Here is a 21,978-nt window from a genome sequence, read left to right on the forward strand (position 1 = left end):
CCCCCGCCCCCGGCCCGCGCGTCCCACCACCGGGCGCGTCCCCCGCGTCCAGAGCGCCACAGACGCGCGGAGACAGCCGTGCTTTCCGCCTCCTTTAATCTGTCCGGTGACACCTGCTCTCCAGGAACCCTTCACTGCCGGGCGCTGGGCCCCGCCGGGTTCCCGGTGACCCTCAGGGCGCAGCTCGGGTGCCCAGGACCACGCGCAGCAGGTCCCCCGCACGCGCCACCCGCACGTCCCGGAAGCCGTGTCGCTGCAGGAGGCAGCGGTGCTCGTCGGGGCTCCGGGGCTGCCCGGCGCTCAGGGTCCGCAGCCGGGGGCTCCGCGACGCCCCCTCCTCCTCCACCGCCGCTTCCGCCACCAGGAGGCCACCGCCTGGGGAGCCAGAGACGCAGAGACAGAGAGAGACGGGGTGGGGGAGGAGTCTCAGGACCCAGCCTGCGGGGGCCCCGGGCTCCCCACTGAAGGGCTTCGCTGCAGGAAGACACGGACGGCAGGGGTTCTGAGTGTAGGGACACAGCCGCAGCCTCCCTGATGCCGTAAGGGACCGCACAGGGACTTCCCTGGCAGCAGTGTCCCAGGCGGACCTGTGGCACAGGGCTGCCACCGGCCACGAGGGCACCAGGAGCGGGATTTTTTTTCTTTTTTCTGACTTTTAATTGGTTCAGTGAGATTATCTTTTTTTTTTTTTTTAATTATAGTTGATTTGCAACGTGTTAGTTTTAGGTGTACAGACAAGTGGTTCCGTTATACATGTACGTATATAGAGCAGAGTTCCCTGTGCTGTACAGTAGGTCCTTGTTGGTTCTCTGTTTTATGCAGCGTGGTGTTTGCATGTGGAGCTGCACGTCGCTGGGAGCAACGTACACGAGAGCCGTGGGAAGTAGAAAGTACGCGTGCGTGTTCACACTCCTGTACCTGCCCACCTCTCGGCGTATGTGTTTTCAGGAGCGCTTGTGACGGAGGAGGAGCCAAGCCAGGAGAAGATAATCCGAGGGGCAGGAGGCCGAGGGGCAGGAGGCCGAGGGGCAGGAGGCAGAGGGGCAGGAAGCCGAGGGGCAGGAGGCAGAGGGGCAGGAGGCCGAGGGGCAGGAGGCCGAGGGGCAGGAGGCAGAGGGGCAGGAGGCCTTGGGGCAGGAGGCTGAGGGGCAGGAGGCCGAGGGGCAGGAGGCCGAGGGGCAGGAAGCAGAGGGGCAGGAGGCCGAGGGGCAGGAGGCCGAGGGGCAGGAAGCCTTGGGGCAGGAGGCAGAGGGGCAGGAAGCAGAGGGGCAGGAGGCCGAGGGGCAGGAGGCCGAGGGGCAGGAGGCAGAGGGGCAGGAGGCCGAGGGGCAGGAAGCAGAGGGGCAGGAGGCCGAGGGGCAGGAGGCCGAGGGGCAGGAAGCCTTGGGGCAGGAAGCAGAGGGGCAGGAGGCCGAGGGGCAGGAGGCCGAGGGGCAGGAAGCCTTGGGGCAGGAGGCAGAGGGGCAGGAAGCAGAGGGGCAGGAGGCCGAGGGGCAGGAGGCCGAGGGGCAGGAGGCCGAGGGGCAGGAGGCAGAGGGGCAGGAAGCCGAGGGGCAGGAAGCCGAGGGGCAGGAGGTAGCTTACGCGTGCTTCTTCCTTTTGTTTGGCTTACCTGGGGAGACCCCCAGAAAACGCGCAAAGCAGATGGTGGCACACGCGCCCCAGCTCTGCACGCCGGTGACGGTAACTGGGAGAATTCTGGTGCAAAATCTCATTTGGGTTCTAGGCATTTCAGTAAACATGAAGTTAACAAAATGGGGATCATAGCCCCACACTGTTAGTTATAAAATCAGCTGCAAGGATATCTGGTACAACACAGGGGACAGAGCCCATATTTTATAACTATAAATGGAGTGTAAGCTTTAAACATGGCGAATTACTATACTGCACACCTGTAACTTATGTAACATCGTACAGCAACTCTACTTCAATAAAAAGAACTGGGATCATATGCTATGCTCACTCTGTTCTCTGTCAGTTTTTATGTTTTTCAAACTCGTGGATACACGGGCTTATTAACTCAATGGGCTCCAAAAGCCTTATATTAAAGGAAGTCTTTTTTTTTTTTTTTTGGCCTCGCCGTGCAGCTGGCAGGATCTTACTTCCCTGACCAGGGTTTGAACCCGTGCCCTCGGCACTGAAAGCGCAGACTCCTAACCACTGGACCGCCAGGGAATTCCCAGGAGGTCACGCTCAATTCTTATCTGTGACCCCACTGTCCCCAGGGTGCAGGCAACCTTTGCAATCCCAGCTACGGGGGTGGAGGGAAGCCCTGGTTCCCGGTGCCTGCCAATTTCTGAGCTCTAAGTATTTCCTCCACGGCCAATTTCACGCTGACAGCTTGGTATGAGCTGGCTGGCAGGAGTGCTGAACATCTAACAAGCAGTTCTAGCCAGCAGGTCTAAGCTGCAACACACCCATGGACCCCCGCCCCCAAAAACCCTTCGCAGTATAAACGCGACTTCGAACTGACTGTCCGCAGGTTCAGTGACTGTCTCTGAGGTGGGTGAGAATCCAGCTCTCACATCTCCCGGCCCTGCCCCGCCCCCAGGGGCACCCCTGTTGTGCGATTCCTTCCTTCTCAACCGTGTTCCATCCATCACGTGGGGGCTCTGGTCTCGGGCTGGGGACGCAGCAGGGAGCAGACAGGAACCGGCCCTCCTGGGGCCACTTTCCTGGGGAGGGCACCCCGAATGTCCGTGTGATGCCCCTGTGACCACATGAATACCGGCATCTCACAGGCTGTGTGGGTGTCCTGGGGCGGCCGGAACAAAATACTTAAAACCACAGACCTCCATCCTCCCCCAGTTCTGGGGACCAGACGTCTGAGGTCAAGGTGTCCCAGGGCCGCGTTCCCTCCAGAGGCTCCAGGGGAGGGTCCTTCCCGCCCCTTCCAGCTTCTGGGGGCTCCAGGCGTCCCTGGGCTTGTGGCCGCATCCCTCCCGTCTCTGCCTCTGTCTTCCTGGGGCTTCTCCTCTGTGTCTGTGTCTCTCCTCTTCTGTCTCTTAGAAGGACCCTGTCATTGGATGTAGGGCCACCCTCCTCCAGGAGGACCTCACCTCAGACCCTTCACTTCATCACATCAGCAAAGACCCTACTTCCAAACAAGATTCTAGGTGGACGTGAATTTTGGGGGGGGCCGTCTTCATCGTGCTACAGGGACCAACAAGAACGCCTCAACTACACGGTTGTCTTGGGGACTGAAACCGGCTCATTTAAAGAATGTACTTAACCTTCCGCGCTTTTCTTCATATTTTCCTAGGCGTTTCCCTGGCGGCCCAGTGGTTAGGGCTCCACGCGTCCAATGCAGGGGGTGCGGGTTTGATCCCTGGATGGGGAACTAGGATCCCGCTTGCCGCGTGATGCAGCCAAAAAATATATATATAAATAAAATAAAAGAGGGGATACATGTATACATATAACTGATTCACTTTGCTGTACAGCAGAAACTAACACAACATTGTAAAGCAACTATACTCTAAAAAAAGAATACATAAATTTAACTAAAAAAAAAAAAAAAAAGAAACGGCCCTTTGGGTACCCCAGGTGGAGGTGCCCGTCGCAGCTTGCAGGGCTCAGACCCCAGGGGAGGGGCTGCAGTCGTACTAAGCCGCACGGGTCCTGGGAACAGGTCACGGCTACAGGAGACGGGGCCCCAGGACGGCGGCCACACGGTCACTTCCTGCAACACCGCCCACGTGGACTCAGCCCTCATTCTGGCTTTTGTCCGAAATAAGAGATCGGGAACGGGGGTCGTTTTCCTGAGAGCTGGAGAACAGGAGGGGCGTTTGGGTGTTGAAGGTGACCCCGGATTGTTGATTATTTTGTTCCATAACCGCACAGAAGAGGCAGCGGAGGTGCCCCAGGAGATGCCAGGGTCGCAGGACGTGGAAAGAGAGCTCGTCTTGCGCCGCTGGACGTGGGGACGCAGGGAGGGGCCCGGGCGGCTTGGTCCCCTCGACTCCACGAGCCCGATGACCCACGTTGGCCCTGAGCGCCGTGGGGACAGGCTGGGTACCACAGAGCAGCCCGGAAAATCATCATCATCGGAGGAGGGAGACCCTGAGCCCAGCGGGGCCCGGGGAAGGACACGGCCGCAGGGGGCGTCCATGAGCCCGAGACCCCAGACGCTGGCGCCAGAAAGTTCAGAAACGCATCACTGACACCCGAGAATGAGGTACGTCCTCGGGGAGCCGGTAAACTGAGCACCAGATGGCGGGCTGGAGGACGGGGAGCTTCCTCTATAACATGTACTCTTTTTTTAAATTGGAAACTGTCTTTATGTGTTACAAAAGGCAAGTGCCTGATGTGGTCTCACCTGGTTTGCAGCTGCTCGAGATCCGGCTCAGTAACTTGTGGAGTCTGTCATCCGGCCAGTCCTGCAGAATTCTGGAAAGAACGTACAGATCTGCTTCTGGGAGGTTGTCTTTGAAAAAGTCACCTGGTTTTAAAACAAATGGGATTGAGCCGTTAGGGCCACAGGAACTGGGCCTGCACCCGACGGAAAGGAGTTGCACCACGTTCTACAAGGAATGAAACCGAAAGAGACACTGCCTGCGGTGGGGACGTCTGTGTTCTCCAAGAAAGAGACGTTCGAGGGCTGACCTGGGGACGGGCCCTCCGGAGACAGGGTCTCTGCGGTTGAAATGAAGGGAAGGCTCGGAGATGAGCTCCTCCTGGAGGAGGGTGGCCCTACATCCAATGACAGGGTCCTTCTAAGACACAGAAGAGGAGAGACACAGACACAGAGGAGAAGCCCCGGGAAGACAGAGGCAGAGACGGGAGGGATGCGGCCACAAGCCCAGGGACGCCTGGAGCCCCCAGAAGCTGGAAGAGGCGGGAAGGACCCTCCGCTGGAGCCTCTGGAGGGAGCGTGGCCCTGGGACACCTTGACCTCAGACGTCTGGTCCCCAGAACTGGGGGAGGATGGATTCGGGTCATTTTAAGCCCCCACTTTGGGGTCATTTGTCCCTGCAGCTACCAAATGTGTATCTCTAACTGTGGACACAGACACCTTTGCTATTTGTTACTCCTAACCCTGCCTCGTTCCACAGTGGATTAGATGTAGCTCACATTTACACACACAAAACAAGAAAGAAAACATTTCGAATTGGCATGAAGGGAGAGTAAACACGGGGGTGCAGACAAGTCTACAAGGGGTGGCCCCAGACAGCTGCACAGAGATGGACAATATGCGCCGCCTCTTTTCTTTTTTCTTTTTTTTTTGCGTTGGTGGTTCTCTTTCCTATATATGGTGAATCAGTAGCACAGCTTCCGTCGTGCTGCTCCTAGATTTGAAGCTTTAGGGTGTGTCTCTGTCAGCTCAGGCAGAGGCAACAAAGTCCCACCGACAGGGGCTTCAACAACGCACGTTGATTTCTCACGGTCTGGAGGCTGGACATCCGAGATCAAGGTGTTGGCAGGGTCAGTTCCCGGTGAAGACCCTCTTCTAGGCTTGTAGGTAGTGGTCTACTCGTTGTGTCCTCACAGTGGGGAGACACAGATGATAGACAGATAGATAGATACGTACATACATAGAACAGATAAATGATAGGTGAATGGATGGATGGAGAGACAGATGATAAATAGTAGGTAGACAGATGATAGATATATGATTGATATAAAGACAGAGAGGTAGATAAATGATAGATTGATAAATATTGAATAGATAGGTATAGATAATAGATAAATGATAGATACATAGATGATACCTAGATTGATAACAGATATGACGGATGGATGAAGAGATACATAGATATAGACATGTGATAGATAAATAGATGATAGATAATAGATATGATGGATGGATACATAGATGATATAGACAGATAATAGATATTAGATAAATAGGATAGATAGGACAGATAAATGATAGGTGGATGGATGGATAGATGATAAATAATAGATGATAGATATATAGATAAATGATAGATGATTGATATAAAGACAGGTAGATAAAAGATAGATAGATATGATAGATAGCTACATTGATAGTTACATAGATGGTAGATGAATAAATGGATGAATGGATAGATAGATAGCTAGATGGTAGATATAATGCATGGACAGATAGATAGATGATAGATGGATGGATAGATAGATATGGATGGACACATAGATACACTGATAGATGAATAAGTGGATGGATGGATAGATGATAGAGAGATAGATAAACGATACACAGAGGATGGATGGATAGATGATAAATGTTACATACACAGATAGATAGATGATAGATGGATGGATAGATGGATAGATATGGATAGATAGATACACTGATAGACAAATAAGTGGATGGATGGATAGATGATAAAGAGATAGATAAACGATACATAGATAGATAGATGATGGATGGATAGATGATAGATAAACGGTACATACATAGATAGATAGATGATGGATAAACGATAGATACATAGATAGATGTTCCTGGTGTCCCTTCTAAGGACGCGGTCTTGCTGGATTAGGACTCCACCCTTGTGACCTCCTTCACCTTAATTACCTCCAGATAGGAGTCACACTGGGGGTGGGGCTTCAACATAGGCACTTGGGGACACAATTCAGTCCACAGCAGGGTGACTGGTTCTTTTTTTTAAGTAGGAAAGTATCAGGCGGTCGTGGGGCACAGGTCCCTCTAGCACATCCACCCTCAGGGCCACAGTGTGGATGAGTCACCAGGTGTCAAGAGTTTCCCTTCAATCCGGTCCCGCCGGGAATTCCTTCCTCACATCCACCCCAAGGCCTTCCTGCTGTAGCCCCCACGTCACTTCCCTGTGAGGCTTGGGTCGCTGGTCGACATCTGCAGACGCCAATCTTGGCCCGTGCCCATCCCCACCTGCCCTCCCGCCCGGCTACTGCCCTCGCTGAGAACTTCAAACTCCTGTTCTTGGGGTTTGCAGATGCGCCCGTGTGCAGACGTGCACACACACACTGAGATGCACACACACAGACACATACGCATATAGAGACACATCAACACACAGATACATACATGTATAGAGACACACAGAGACACTGAGATACACAGACACACAGATACACCAGTATATATGCACACACAGACACACAGAAACATGGATATAAGACACATACAGACACACAGAGAATACACACAGATATACACATACACAGGTATAAACATTCAGACACAGGAACATGGATACATACACAAACACACGGATACATACATATACATGTACATAGACACACAGAAACACACAGATCCACACATACAGACACAGAAACACACAGAAACGTGCGTATATACACATACACACACACAGACCCAGATACATACCCACAGATACAGAAACACACAAACAAAAACACACACACTCAGACATACAGACAGAAACACAGAGAAAGATGGATACACACACAGACACAGACACACTCACATATACCGACACATACAGACCCACACACCCGCTCTGTATACGAGATAAATAAGGTCACCTAAATGCTGACACCCGGCGGACATGAAGCCACACTGACCTGGCACAAAGCGGATCCGCTCTGTCTGTCGTCCGCCACGCTGAAAGCCCCCAGAGAGCTCAATGACCTCTGGGAGGTCAAACACAGTCACCTGCAGATGCGGGTACTCCCGGGCGAGCTCGTGGGCCAGGATGCCCGTGCAGCCTGTGAGAAGCAAAGGCAGACTCTGGACCCTCCTGGCGTGTACGAAACCCTTGCAGTGTCTCCAGAGTTCAGCTCTGGCAAAACCAAAACGATGCTCTCAGATGTGGCCTGAGGCTTGTGCCCCGAAATGAGGTCAGCCAGTGGGGAGATCACTGGTGTCTCAAAGTCAGGGCCTCATGGGCGGGTGCTGGCCCAGAGCAGGTGAGTGGGGTAGGCACAGACTCGTGGGGAATCCTGACAGCAAAGCTCTAGGGAGTTGTACTCTTCCCTGCCCCTTTCTGCTGCGGGAATGCAGACGCAATGGCTGGTGCCACAGCAGCCACTCTGGGCCACCAGGAGGAAAGGTGTGCAGAGGGTGGGGAAATGCAAGCTGGCAGCTCAGGAGCCCTCCTAGGACACTAATCCCACTACACCCCTTGGGCAGGGCATCTACTCCTCCTCCATCCACTGTCCTGAGGAAAGGATTTTCTGGGATGGGGTGGAGGGTGTGTGTGGCATAATACCTGATGCGATGGCAGCAGATGGGCTTCACGGCCCCTCCCCTACTTGGCAGCCACCAGGAAGGGTCCCATAACCTCTACAGGGGTCCTGGGCCATCCCTGGGACCTCCTAGCACTTGGGAATATCAGCCCAAGCCCCCGCACCCACCCTGGATATATTTAGGTCCCCAGATGGTTTGTAGAGATAAACCCATTCTGCAATTCTTATTAGCAGGTAAGGTGCCCTAGATTTAATACGAGAGAAGAAACGCATGTAGCCCTTTGCACCCGACTCCTGGAGGGGGTGAATGTACCTCCCAGGTCGCAGGCAGAGGTGAATCGGGACAGGTCGAAGGCCGTGGCCACGTGGTGCGCGGTCAGCTTGCTGAGGCTGTGCATGGCCCTCATGAACTGCAGCGTCATCTCCCTGCTCTGGTGGTGGAAGCAGGGTCTGAGGAGACCCACCCGGAGCCCAGCCCGTCCTGCACCCGGGATGAGGTTCCACCTGGCATTTGTGTGGGTGGGGAGCTCAGGAGGGATCATGGAGAGGGGTCTGGGGTAGAGCAGGGTGGGGAGGGGTCGGGGTAGAGCAGGGCGGGGAGGAGTCCGGGGTAGAGCAGGGCAGGGAGGAGTCCGGGGTAGAGCAGGGCGCGAGGGGTCCGGGGTAGAGCAGGCTGGGGAGGGGTCCGGGGTAGAGCAGGCTGGGGAGGGGTCCGGGGTAGAGGAGGGTGGGGAGGGGTCTGGGGTAGAGCAGGGCGGGGAGGGGTCCGGGGTAGAGCAGGCTGGGAGGGGGCACTGGTCTGAACTGTGTCCAGCTCGGCGGCGAGGCTGGAGTGCTGCCAGAAGGGCAGCTCCGCTGAATCCTGACACGGCGCACCCTCAGGGTCTGATTTCCAGTTTGCAGAGGGTCTCCTCCCGGGAGACTGCCGACTCCCCATTCGGGTCTCACTGGACCAAATCAGGAGGACTTAGGGGGTATCGACCCCCTGCCCCCTCAGCTGTCATCTCACTGAGGATGATCTGATCTGATCGTTTACAGAGACCAGGGCTCCCTGCCCAGCTCCCCCGTGGGGTCCATGTGTGCTCGGGCCCCACCCAGGCGGGAGGGAATGAGCCCCTGGGTCAGAGAAGGAGGCCGGCAGGACAGCGTGCAGGGGACCCACCTGGGCCTGACCCTCTTAGGGCTCCGGAGGGTGGGCAGGAGGAGAGGGATGGGCAGGGAGTCAGCCCAAATCCCAAGGGGCGGGGGGGGGGGGCCGGTGCAGACAGGGGCCGCGGGGGCCAGAGTCGTTTGCCTGAGGCCACGGATGGTGGTGCTGCCATTTCACCCAGATTTGGGGCCTGGGGACCTCGGCATCTCCCAGGACACTGTCCTCTATGACCCCTCGAGACCCTCCAAGACCACCCAAGATCTTCCAAGACCCTCTGAGACCCTCCAAGACCCTCCGAGACCCCCCAAGACCCTCAGATACCACCCAAGACCCTCTGAGACCCTCCAAGATCAGCCAAGACCCTCTGAGACCCCTTCCCTCCCACACAACAGTGAACAGGGGTCGTGGGTGCCAGGGGGCGGGGGAAGGGCCGGGAAGCCCTTTGCACACCCTGCACTGAGCTGAGAAGCAGAAGTCTGTGCAATTCAACTCCACGTAGGAAACACGGTGCCTTGATTCAAGGCAGCCCCTTCCTAGAAAAACCCTCCTTTCAGGAGCTGTGAACAGCCAGCCGCACCCTCCCCACCACGGCGTCCCCACCGTTCCCCATCTGCAGCCTCCCGCTGGGATTCCCAACCGATTCGGACCGTCCCGAATCTGAGACGTTTCCGTGCCCACTGGTCCCTCAGCAGCACCGACGGGACGTGAGAGGAACACGGGCTTACAGTACCTGGGACAGGTGCTCCTCCTCCTCCGTCACCCCCAGAGCCCCGCGGGCCTGGCCCGCCCCCTCCCGCACGGCCAGGCCCAGGCGTGTGAAGACGCCCCAGACGTGGGCGTCATTGTACTCGGCCAGGCCCAGGAGAGAGTGTTCGCCGTCTGACACCAGGTGCAGGGTCGCCACCGCCGTGTTGCTGTAACCTGAAAGGACAGGCGTCGTGTGCCGGCTCAGCTGACCGCGGGGCGAGCCACCGCCCAGCGTCACCGGGATGTCAGCACAAGCATCGTCTCTCCGGCTAAGTGCCAAGCGCACGGACGCCCAGAGGCAAGGACGCAAGGATGCTGCTCTTCCTCGAGGTGACCCTCCAAGCCCCCGGGACGGTCACTTGGCCAGGCTACAGTCCCCAGTGAGACGTCCCCATCGGGGAGAGGGCGCGGTTTGGTCACGTGCTTGGCACCTGCAAGTCGGCGGACTTTGGGTGAAGGAGGTGGCGCTAGGTAACGTGGGTGGGTCTCACCCCGTCAGCTGAAGGCCTCGAGAGCAGACAAGCACCGAGCGGCCAGCCGGAGGGGTTCAGACGCGCCGGAGCCCAAAGGCACAGACAGCAACTGCTCGCAACCAGCCCGTCCATATCCCGCGGGGTCTGCCTCTCCGGAGTCCTGAGTGGCGTGGGGCAGCCCGCTCTCCTCCCACTTCCCGGCGGGCTGTCCATCCGGCCCGGCCCCCAGGGGCCCTGCCGGGACACCCCCACCTGCAGAATCGGAGGCTGCAGGCAGAGGGGACGGCGGCTGAGACCCCCTGTACCTCCACAGCCCCACGTAACACCGGTCATCAGATGGAAAGAACAGCATGGGGCCTACGGTTTTCCTTTTCTGAACTTTTAAGAAGCTTATTGAAACTAACTGTCCATTCGGCACTTTATTTTTTAAATTAATTAATTAATTAATTATATTTATTTTTGGCTGCGTTGGGTCTTTGTTGCTGTGCGCGGGCTCTCTCTAGTTGCGGCGAGCGGGGGCTGCTCTTTTTTGCGGTGCGCGGGCTTCTCATTGTGGTGGCTTCTCGTTGCGGAGCACGGGCTCTAGGCCCACGGGCTTCAGGAGTTGTGGCACGTGGGCTCAGTAGTTGTGGCTCACGGGCTCTAGAGCGCAGGCTCAGTAGTTGTGGCTCGCGGGCTCTAGAGCGCAGGCTCAGTAGCTGTGGCACGTGGGCTCAGTAGTTGTGGCTCGCGGGCTCTAGAGCGCAGGCTCAGTAGCTGTGGCACATGGGCTTAGTGGCTCCGCAGCATGTGGGATCCTCCCGGACCAGCGCTTGAACCCGTGTCCCCTGCATCGGCAGGTAGATTCTTAACGACTGCACCACCAGGGAAGCCCCATTCGGCACTTTACATGTTGTCTTTGTTTTAGAAACTGAATTTTTATTGTTGCTTAATTTTCTTTTTCTTTTTCTTTTTTGTGGTGGCACCGCACGGCACGCGGGATCTTAGTTAGCGGTGGAACCCAGGCCCCCTGCAGTGGAAGCGCGGAGCCTTAACCACTGAACCGCCAGGGAAGTCCTCACACGTTTTTTTAAAGACTGTTATCTTTAATTATATAAATATACATTTTAAAAAAACTTTTTATTTTATATGGGAGTATAGTTGATGAGCAATGTTGTGTTGGTTTGAGGTGCACTCAAAGACTTCTAAGACACTCCTCAGGTAGCAGGAATTGAAAGCCCGGACCTCAGACCCTTTCTCCACATTTGGTCATTATTTTCAGTTGAGGAGAGGGGCTTCCCTGGTGGCGCAGTGGTTAAGAATCCGCCTGCCAATGCAGGGGACACGGGTTCGAGCCCTGGTCCGGGAAGATCCCACGTGCCACAGAGCAATTAAGCCCGTGCGCCACAACTACTGAGCCTGCGCTCTAGAGCCCGCGAGCCACAGCTACTGAGCCCACGTGCCGCAACTACTGAAGCCCGCGCGCCTAGAGCCCATGACCCGCAATGAGAAGCCACCGCGATGGGAAGCCCACGCACCACGATGAAGAGTAGCCCCCGCTCGCTGCAACTAGAGAAAGCCTGCACGCAGCAACAAAGACCCAGTGCAGCCAAACATAAATAAATAAATTTATTAAAAAAAAAAAATGGAGGAGAATGTTACTAAGGTGCTCTGGCTGGGGGGAAGTTCTGCATCCTGTGACCCAAATCTTTAGCGTGTACTTGTCCGCCTCTCGTATGAGGGGCAGCTCTGGGGGGCTTCTGCCAGCACCCTGCTTCCCTGCTCGCCACAGAAGCGACACTGTGTCTCCTGCTCTGGGGTCTCCTGAGCCCCTGCCTCTCTCCACCTGCTCAAGGACCAGATGGTCTGAGAACACCCTTGAGAGCTCTGTGCACCCAGCAAACCCACGCTGTCACCCTTCGTCCGTCCGTTTACCTCGTCTGCCATCTACTTCATTTTGTCTATCTATGTATCTACCTACCCATCTATTACCTATCAGTCATCTACATGTATCTCTCTCATCTAGTAACCCTCTATCTTCAACATCACCTATTCACCCATCTACCATCCACCTATTCATTTACTATCTATCACCTGTGCAAGTGTACATGTACCTATTTACCTATCATTGATCTTTTTATCATCTCTCTATTCATCTGTCATTTACCCATCCACCCATCTATTATCTATTCATCCATCCCTCCATCTATCATGTATTTTCTATCAACTATCTATCTTTCTATCGTCTATCGACCATTGATCTATGCATGCATCATATCTATCTCTATCAGCTACCTGTTCATCCATCTACTTACCTATTTACATACCTAAGTATCCACCCATCAATCAATCTACCTATGCATCTATAACCTATCAATCATCTCCATGTATCTCTCTCATCTATTAATCATCTATCTTCATCATCATGTATCCATCTATGTATCTATTTATTTACTTATCATCTAGCATTTGTGTATGTATCGATCATATCTATTATCTTTTTATCATCTGTCTATTCATCTATTATTTATCCATCCACCCATCTATTATCTATTCATCTATCATTTATCTATCTATCCACCCATCTATTATCTATCATCTCTATTATCAATTTATATCTATTGATCTATCAATCTAGTACCTATTTATCCATCCATCATCTTATCCATCTACTTATCCTATTATCTATCCATCCATCCATTTATTTATCCATCCACCTGTCCTCTATTTATGTATCACCTATCAACCTAGCTATCTTTCTATCCTCTACCTCTTCATCCATCTATCTGCTTATCTATCTACATATCTATGCATCCACCTATCAACCAAACAATCCATCTATCCGTCATTTATCCGTCCACCCATCTATTAACTATTTGTCCATTCACCCATCCACGTATCATCTGTTTATCTATCATCTATCTATCCATCCATGTACCTATCTATCACCTCTATTATCAATCGCTATCTATCTGTCCATCCATCCACCTCATCTGTCTGCCTATCTAAACACATAAGTAAGAATAAACAGATATCTTATGCTGTGCACACATTCATACCCTATGGGCTGTCTCTCTCGAGAACCCTGGCTGATACGGGCCCTCTGAGCCCATAAAGAAGTCTGTCTCCTCACACACCACACACACACACACACACGGACACGGACACACACACCACACACACACACACACACACACACACGCGCGCGCGCGTTTCCTCCTTCCGCCCACCCTCTGCTCCTGACCCTCTGGGGCATTCCTGGGGCAGAGGGGTGATGGATGATGGTCTGTGCTCCCCGCCTCGGCTCAGAAGCCGCTGTCTCTTGGTGACTCGGTCTCGCAGGCGAAGCTGCTGGGAAGACACCCTGCGAGCCCCTCACCTCTGCGCGTCTTCTCCAGTAACCCCAGGGCCGCACAGACATCCAGCAGCTGCTCGGTCCCGCCCGCGCAGGCGTCGAGTTTGCGGGCGACATCCACGGCCTTCAGGGGGCCTTGGTCTTTCAACACATCAAACAGTTTGAGCTTGCAAGCCGTGAACAGGACCTGTCCGCGAAGAACAGTTACAGTGGGACATACAACGTGACTTATCAATTGCTCTATATTCCCAGGGGCTCCAAAGAGGGAGGGCAGGACGGTCGAAAACATCGAGCTCAAGGGAAACTTCTGCAGAGGAGAGTGGGTCGTGGCTCCAGGGTGTACAAGGTTTGCTCCAGGTAAGACCAAGTCGACGAACACCAAGCAGAGAAACCGTCCCAGCGGAGAAAGACCAAAGCACTGCTGCCAGGGGCTGCGTGGTGCCCCCCAAGGTTCCTACGCCAACGCCCCAAGTCCCAGGACCTCAGGATGAGACCACGTGGAGACGGGGCCTCTGCGCGGGCCACGGCCGCTCCACGCTGCTCAGGACACACCCTCACGTGACACTGTAAACCTCCCTGGAGCTCTCACCTCGTAACGCAGACACCTCCAGGGGCAAGTAAAGGGGTGCTTCGGGGAAGAGCCCGACCTGAGCTGCATCCAGAACTACCGTGACTGACCTGGGGCGGGGGGTGGGTGACACTTGCTCCAAGACCCCCGACAGACCCCGGCTTGGTCGGCACGGTCAGCCATTGGGAGACCTTTGTAAGGAGACCCGTGTCACACGAGGGTGGATGGACAGACGGCGAGGTATGTAGATAGGTGACAGATACAGACAGGTGACAGATAGGTAAATGGGTGGATAGATATGTAGATAGGGGAGGTAAATGGGAGGGATAGACAGGTAGGCAGGTGATAATAACAGACATGCAGATGATGTATAGAGATAGATAGAGATGATATATAAATGGGTGGATATGTGCATAGGAATAATAATAGACACAGACGATAGATACAGACAGACATGACAGATAAGCAGGTGGATAGACAGATGACAGATAAATAGGTAAATAGAGATAGAGACAGACAAATGATAGGAAAATGGATGGATGAACAATGGAGAGAAGATAGATGATAATAACAGATATAGAGAGATAACAAATATAAATTATACACAGATAAGTGGAGGGATGGATAGACAAATGATAGTTATATAGATAGATAACTGTAGGTATACATACATTGATGATGTAGATAGATAAATATAGATAACAGATAGATATAGATAGGTAAATGATAGCTAGATTAATGGTGGATAGCGAGAAGATAGATAATGATAGATATATATATAGATAAATGATACGTATAGATAGATGATAGATATAGACATAGATGATACATAGATGGATAGATGATTGATAGATTGGTGGATAGACAAATGATAGGTAGCGAGACGGATGGATGAATGGATGGACAGAAGGTAGACAGATGATAATAACAATAGATATACGTAAACAATAGACATACAGAGACGACGGATATAGATTATACCTAGATCAGTGGGCGGATGGACAGATGATAGGTACATAGACAATAATGACAGTATATATAGATTGATGAGATAGATGACAGACAAATGAAATGGACAGACGGATGGATGGACAGATGCTAGATCGACAGACCGTGGAAGCACAGCACACCTACACCGAGTGCCAGCCTGACGGGCTGCAGCAGCGCGTCTGCACCAGCATCTCCAGGCGGATCACAGAATCTGACCTACACGCAGCATAACCACCTTCCGTCCTAGGCACACAGGTCCCCTCTCCTGAGGAGGAGGTGACAGGAGGGTGGCCGGGGTGGAGAGGGGAAGGTCAGGCCCCCAGCCCTTCCCCAGCCAGTGTCCTGTCTCGCCACGAGCCACTGAGGCGGCCCCTGCAGGGCCCCAGCAGGAGCAAGCCTGCCCCCTGCTCCAACCCCCAGGAGCCCAGAGCTGCAGGAGAGGGTCTGGTGGGAGGGGGAGGGCCGGGCCATGTGTCACAGCTGGGCGGGCGCACAAGTGCGTCCACAAGAGCCAGAGAGATGGTGGAGGCCAACTGGGTGGGCCGCTGCCCAGCCCACTCCCCGTCGGGCCCCGGGCCTGGGGCTTCCCTGAAACACCTGCGCACAGCGGCCTTGCGCGTGGGCACAGGGCAGTCTGTGGCCAAAGGTACCTGCTGGTTCCAGGAAGCATCGAGCTGGCCCAGTGCTGCCCCTTCCCCTGCCCAGGACACCCTCTGGCTGGGACGGCTGCCCGGGATCCCGAGGCCACAGGACGACGAGGACGCACACCCTGACCTGGTCTGCCCTGCAGGCAGCTGGTGTCCTGGGGGCCACAATCCACCTGCTGCCCGGCCAGCAGGGCTGCAGGGTCCCAGAGGCGGCCGCACGGCCGGCATTCCAGCCCCACCTCCCTGGGCTGGGGACATAGTGTGGGCCCCTCGCTGGGGTCACGTGAGCCCTGCTCACCTTCAAACACCCGCACAGACCCCGCCCTGCCCCCTCCAGGCACAGACCACAGTTATGGGCTCGACAGTGGCCCCAAAAGGACATGTGCATGCCCTGACCCCCCAAATATGGGAATGAGACCTCATGTGGAAACGGGGTCTCTGCAGAGGTGAGGAACTGAAAGGTCTGAGATGAGGTCCCCCTGGAGGAGGGTGGCCCTACATCCAATGACAGGGTCCTTCTAAGAGACAGAAGAGGAGAGACCCAGACACAGAGGAGAAGCCCCGTGAAGAAGGAGGCAGAGACGGGAGGGATGAGGCCACAAGCCCAGGGACGCCTGGAGCCCCCAGAAGCTGGAAGAGGCGGGAAGGACCCTCCCCTGGAGCCTCTGGAGGGAGCGCGGCCCTGGGACACCTTGAGCTGTGGTCCCCGGGATGGGGGAGGATGGATGCCTGCGGTTTTAGGCTCCCCTGTGTTGGGGTCACGTGGTCATGAATCACACAAGTACCTTGGATGCTTTGAAGCCGTCCATCAGCTCCAGGAGGCCCGTGGGGAACGGGGGCCGGCTGTCCGCCCCGTTAAGGGCTGCATCCAGCGCGCCGGGAGCCTGTGACCGGTCTCCGTCCGCCTCTTCGCCACCACGGCCGCCCTCGGCGCTCGGACCTGGGTCCGAGCCACCTCCCTCCGTGTCACTGAGATTCTCGAAGGTGTCAACGGCGGGGATGGAGTCGCGCTTGACCCGCCGCAGGCCCTCGGGGCGGGGCGGGTAGTACAGGCGTGCCAGCTCCTTGCAGAAGTGGTTCAGGGGGAAGCCCACGACGTTGAGGAAGTCCCCGTGCACGTTCTCCACCAGCATCCCGCCCAGCGCCTGGATCCCGTAGCCGCCAGCCTTGTCCCTGGGGTGGGGAAGCACAGCGGGGGGAGGGGGGGAGGAGGGGAGAGAAGATGCAGCGACGTTGACCTTCCCGGGGTCAGTAGACCTGCAGCCAGGACCCCTGCAGGGGAACCCGCCAACCTTGGACCCGGGTGGCTGTGCCCTGGGGCGTCCGGGCCCAGATCCCAAGTGACCCCTCGGTCCCGCCCTGGGACGTGGCAAGGGGCACCTGGCGGGCACTCAGGGAGCTGCCCCCCACCCCAGGCCTGGCGCATGGCCGCCAGCAGGCTCTCTGAGGGGGGGGGATCGCTGCCAAGGACCCAGGCCCCTGGCTGTGCTCTGCTGCCACCTGCAGCCCCGGCCCTCGGATGTCCATTCATGTAGGTCCTCGGCCCAGGTCTTCCCCGGCGCCACTGCTGAGACCTCCTTACGAGGGAAGAGGGGCTCGTGAAGCCCCTCCCTCCACCCTGACTCCCCTGCCTCTCCCTCCGGGCCAGACACGGGTCCATAAAGCGACAGGGGCAGTAATCTGGGGCCCCCCCGGCAGTGAACCCACCCCCATGGTCCCCACACCCGAGCCCACCCCCCGACCCTCGCCCGGGCCCTTTCCTGGGGGAAAGGGGACGGGGGAGCTGGCATGCCCTCTGCTTCGGCCTCTTGGTCCCGCCGCAGCTGCGGCGGTGAACGGCCTGACGCTGCCCCTCGTTTTGGTGTGTTGTCCTGATGAGACGCCCCGATAGCCAGCAGCTCCGCTCTTGACAGCCGGCACCAGCCAGAGCCCGGCGCCCTGCGGAATCCTAACCCACGACGCCATGGTGTCGGGAGGTGCGACCTCGGGGAGGTGACGAGGTCATGAGGGGGCAGCCCCCGTGGACGGGATTAGTGTCCTTCTGAAAGAGACCGCAGGGAGCTCCCTGGCCCCTTCCTCCAGGCAAGGACACAGCGAGGAGTCACCATCTAGGAGCCAGGAAGCAGCCTCCCCAGACGCTAAATGTGGCCCCGCCAGGACCTCAGACTTCCAGCCTCCAGCACGGTGAGAGATACATGTCTCTTGTGTACAAGCTCCCTGCCTGTGGGGCTCTGTTAGGACCCCAAGCAGACTAGGATGCCCCAGAGCTGAGGCTCCTGTGAGAACTCATCATCACAGAAGATGGCGAGAACCGGGCCGGGCGCACGGCACCCCCTTACTACCCTGCAACGGGGGCTCCCGCGCCCGCCAGAAGGACAAGCCAGTGGGGAGTCCCTTTGCTGTGGCTGCTTCCACGAGACCAATACCCCAGGGAGACTCTTCTCCCCGGCCTTTACCGTGAACAGGCCTGAGACGGGCTTTAACCAGCAGAACACGTGCTCGGACCCTCGGTCTCAGGAGCCCAGGGCGTCTGCGCTCACCTCCCCGCGGCTGTCGGTGCCCGGCCCCTCGCAAGCACCCTGAGTGAGCCGCTTCCCGAAGACACACGGGGAGGCTGGTCCCCGAGGCACCGTCAGAGCCGTGGCGAGGCCACCAGCCACCAGCTGGCGCCGAGCCCCGCCCCGGCGGGGCTGGGGCGTGCAGCCAGCGAGGCTGGAGCACAAGCTGAGCCTCCGTGACCTTGACAAGATTGCAGCCCGGACCCGGCGCGCTTTGGGGCGGTCAGCGTGACGCTGGGGTCACGGTGACCTCTGCCCTCCAGGGGCCGGCCCCGGCTGCCCCACCGTCGTGGCGCCCTGGGGGGCCGGCTGCGCTGTAGGAGCACCCACGGGACGGGGACCCCTAGGAAGGCATCCTTCCAGCACCTTCCAGGCACCGGGGCACCGGGCTCGTCGGGAGCACCGGCCCCCAACACAGGCGGAGCCCCGCGCCCGGCCTGTCCGCCGCCCACAGCGGGGACTCGGCACCGCAGCTCCCAACAGAGACTCACATGGGCTCCCCGCTGTTGATGTACTCCCACAGCAGCTCCTCCGACAGCTCCGAGAACGTCACCGTGGTCTCCTCGTAGAACTCCGAGACCTCCGTGTCCAGCCGGCCGTCTGCAAGGAAGGACCCCGCAGTGAGGGTACGTGGCCGGCGCCAGGCCCCCGCGTCCCCAGGTTCTAGCCGCTGCCTCTGGGGGGAGTTGGCCTGAGCTTTGCGTGGAATTCACATATGGTCGTTAACAGTTCCTTTTAGACAAGGGAAAAGAGAAAGAATAAAACAGAAAAGAGGGCAACAGAATTGGCAAGCAGGAGAAAAAGCTGCAGCCTGCAGAGCCGGATGAGACGGGCCTCTGGCTTCTGCGCTAATTCGTGGAGTACAGTTACCACAGGGTAATGCTGCAGTCTACACGAGGCTTTCGGCTGTGGGGCTGGAAATGCCCCAGGCACACAGTACGGTGGCTATGCACGGCAGCCAATCGTGAGGGCTCTCCACACCGGCCGTCCTGGCGTGAATGGGGCCCCCCAAACGTCACGTCCTCTGAAAACCTCAGAACCGGACCTTATTAGGAAACAGGGTCTCTGCAGATGTGATGCAGTGAAGGGTCTGAGATGAGGTCCTCCTGGAGGAGGGTGGCCCTACATCCAATGACAGGGTCCTTCTAAACACAGAAGAGGAGAGACACAGACACAGAGGAGAAGCCCCGGGAAGACAGAGGCAGAGACGGGAGGGAGGCGGCCACAAGCCCAGGGACGCCTGGAGCCCCCAGAAGCTGGAAGAGGCGGGAAGGACCCTCCCCTGGAGCCCCTGGAGGGAGCTCGGCCCTGGGACAGCTTGACCTCAGACATGTGGTCCCCAGGATGGGGGAGGATGGATGCCTGTGGTCTCAAGCCCCAGGTAAAGGAACCGCACTGTCTAGCAAGTGCTTTCTCCCCAAAGAGCACAGGTTAAAGTCCAGGACGGACCAAGAGGGTAAGAGTAACCCAATCGCTAATTAGCAGACAGACGCGCGGTCACCCATCTGCGGGATGTGCTCGGGGAGCCCAAGAGCTCAAACTCAGCCTCAGGGTCCTTCCTGGACCTAAAATCTCTTTTAAGCAGCTTTAAAAATTGTGCATTAAAAAAAAAAAAAAAGCCCTTTGGGACTTCCCTGGCGGTCCAGTGGTTAGGACGCTGTCCTTCCACTGCAGGGGGTGCGGGTTTGATCCCTGGTCGGGAAGCTGAGATCCCACAAGCCACACGGCTCAGCCAAAACAGACAGACAGACACACACACACAAACACACACACACACACACACAGAGAAAACCCTCGCCAACAGGGGCCAAACTCCTCCACCTTCCAGACCAAAAACCTCAAAGAAAGCATCTGGGCCGGTCGCGTTGGATGGGCTTTTATGACGGCCCGCGCCCCCCCGCACGGTCTCCATCGGGCGCTCAGGGTGAACCCCAGGATTCCCACGTGGGACCCCGACTTTCGCAGGCAGGACGGGAAGGCAGGGTCACGTGGAGCAAAGACAGAGCCGCCCCCGCGGACCCCCGGCTCCTCACGACGCCCAGCTCCCGGGGTTGGGGGGGTGCGGACGGAGGTGGCCGCGGTACCTTTGCTGCAGCAGTGGACGATGGCCACGCCCGTGAACACACTGTGCTCCTTCCCGTTCAGCCTGCAAGACACGACGGGGCCCAGCGGGCGACCGTGTGGGGTGTCCGAGACAGCGCCACCCCTGCCACCACCGGGCGCGAGCGCAGGTCCACCCGCCGGCCCCGGCCACGCGGTCTCCGGGGAAACCTTCCCGCAGCGACCGCGCAGGTCCAGGCGAGAGTGTGCTCCGTGCTCTCGGAGCGGGGGCTGGGGGGCGGCCGGGGCGTCTCACGGGAGGCGAGGCTGGAGCACCCGGGCCCCGACAGGCGTCGCCGGCCGTGCCGGGAGGACCCGGGTCCTGGCAGCTCTCAGCCGCCTCTCTCTCGGGTCCCTTTGCTCTCCTGGGCGCGGACACGCAGGGTGGCTGAGCCAGGAAGAGGCCCTGAAGACGGGCGATGGTGTGGCCCCCCCCACCCCCGGGGTGCTGAGAGGCCCAGGGCCTGCTCCCCATCGCGGGAGCTCAGGATCACTGGGCTCCTGGGCACACAAGTCAGGTGGAGTCGGGATGAGGAAGATGGGGAGGGGCAGACACGGAGGCTCCCGGGCGAGCCCATGAGGGTGAGGCCAACATGGCGTAGGTTCAAGGGCACCGGCCCATCCTCTGCCCTGAACCAGGAGGGGCTGCCGGTGGGAGATGGGGGAGGTGATGCCCGGACACCCACACCCCCCACCCACCCCGAGGAAGCGCGGCCCCTCCACCGGGCCCAGGCTCTGTCGGACGCAGGACTATTTCCCCGGAGGACGGCCAAGACCCGCCCACCTTGACAGCATGCGGTAGGCGTCCTGCTTGTCCACAGGCTTCTCCAGGATCGTGGCTCCCACCGCCTGCAAGAGAAACGGGAGGGAAGCGTCGTTTTCCGCTCCCTGAGCTGGTCTGCGCAAGCTGCACTGTCCACTTTTTAGATTCACTTTTTTTTAAAGCAGGAGAGATTTGTATAACATGAATTTCACCATTTTGAACTAAACTGTGTGGTACATTTCCAGGGGTGGGCGAGGACCACTGCTGAGTTCCAGAACTTTTTCATCATCTGGAACACTCTATCCCCATGAGCTGTCACTCCCCATCTCCCTCCCCAGCCCCTGACACCCCTAACCCACTCTCCGTCTCTGTGCATTTGCCTGTTCTGGACATTCCCTGCAAATGGAATCACACACTGTGTGTCCTTCTGCATCAGCTTCTCTCACTGAGCATCCTGTGTTCAAGGTCCATCCACGCTGTAGCCTGTGTCAGGGCTTCACTCCTTTTCACGGCTGAGTCATATTCTACTG

The 21,978-nt window shown here is 57.0% G+C and overlaps 1 protein-coding gene across 2 annotated transcripts in view; it reads right to left on the reverse strand.

Annotated features, from left to right (window-relative positions):
* Positions 1 to 79: 79 nt before the first annotated feature.
* LOC309653361 (putative bifunctional dTTP/UTP pyrophosphatase/methyltransferase protein) overlaps positions 80 to 21,978 on the reverse strand; it is a 27,111-nt gene continuing 5,212 nt past the window's right edge. The window contains exons 4-14 of one of the 2 annotated variants that reach the window (XM_082447968.1): positions 21,470 to 21,534; positions 20,670 to 20,731; positions 19,077 to 19,185; positions 16,813 to 17,200; positions 13,847 to 14,009; positions 9,999 to 10,189; positions 8,432 to 8,549; positions 7,495 to 7,638; positions 4,319 to 4,441; positions 3,542 to 3,768; positions 1,969 to 3,328 (exon numbers count right to left, since the gene is read on the reverse strand). In XM_082447968.1, coding sequence (XP_082304094.1) covers positions 3,212 to 3,328; positions 3,542 to 3,768; positions 4,319 to 4,441; positions 7,495 to 7,638; positions 8,432 to 8,549; positions 9,999 to 10,189; positions 13,847 to 14,009; positions 16,813 to 17,200; positions 19,077 to 19,185; positions 20,670 to 20,731; positions 21,470 to 21,534 — 1,707 coding nt within the window. In that variant the 3' untranslated portion in view covers positions 1,969 to 3,211. Of the gene's footprint in view, positions 376 to 1,968; positions 3,329 to 3,541; positions 3,769 to 4,318; positions 4,442 to 7,494; positions 7,639 to 8,431; positions 8,550 to 9,998; positions 10,190 to 13,846; positions 14,010 to 16,812; positions 17,201 to 19,076; positions 19,186 to 20,669; positions 20,732 to 21,469; positions 21,535 to 21,978 lie in introns of those variants that run through there. The other variant, XM_082447969.1, reaches the window with a different exon arrangement.

Source organism: Balaenoptera physalus (assembly GCF_965194825.1).
Source record: "Balaenoptera physalus genome assembly, chromosome: Y".
In the NCBI taxonomy this organism is placed as follows: Eukaryota; Metazoa; Chordata; class Mammalia; order Artiodactyla; family Balaenopteridae; genus Balaenoptera; species Balaenoptera physalus.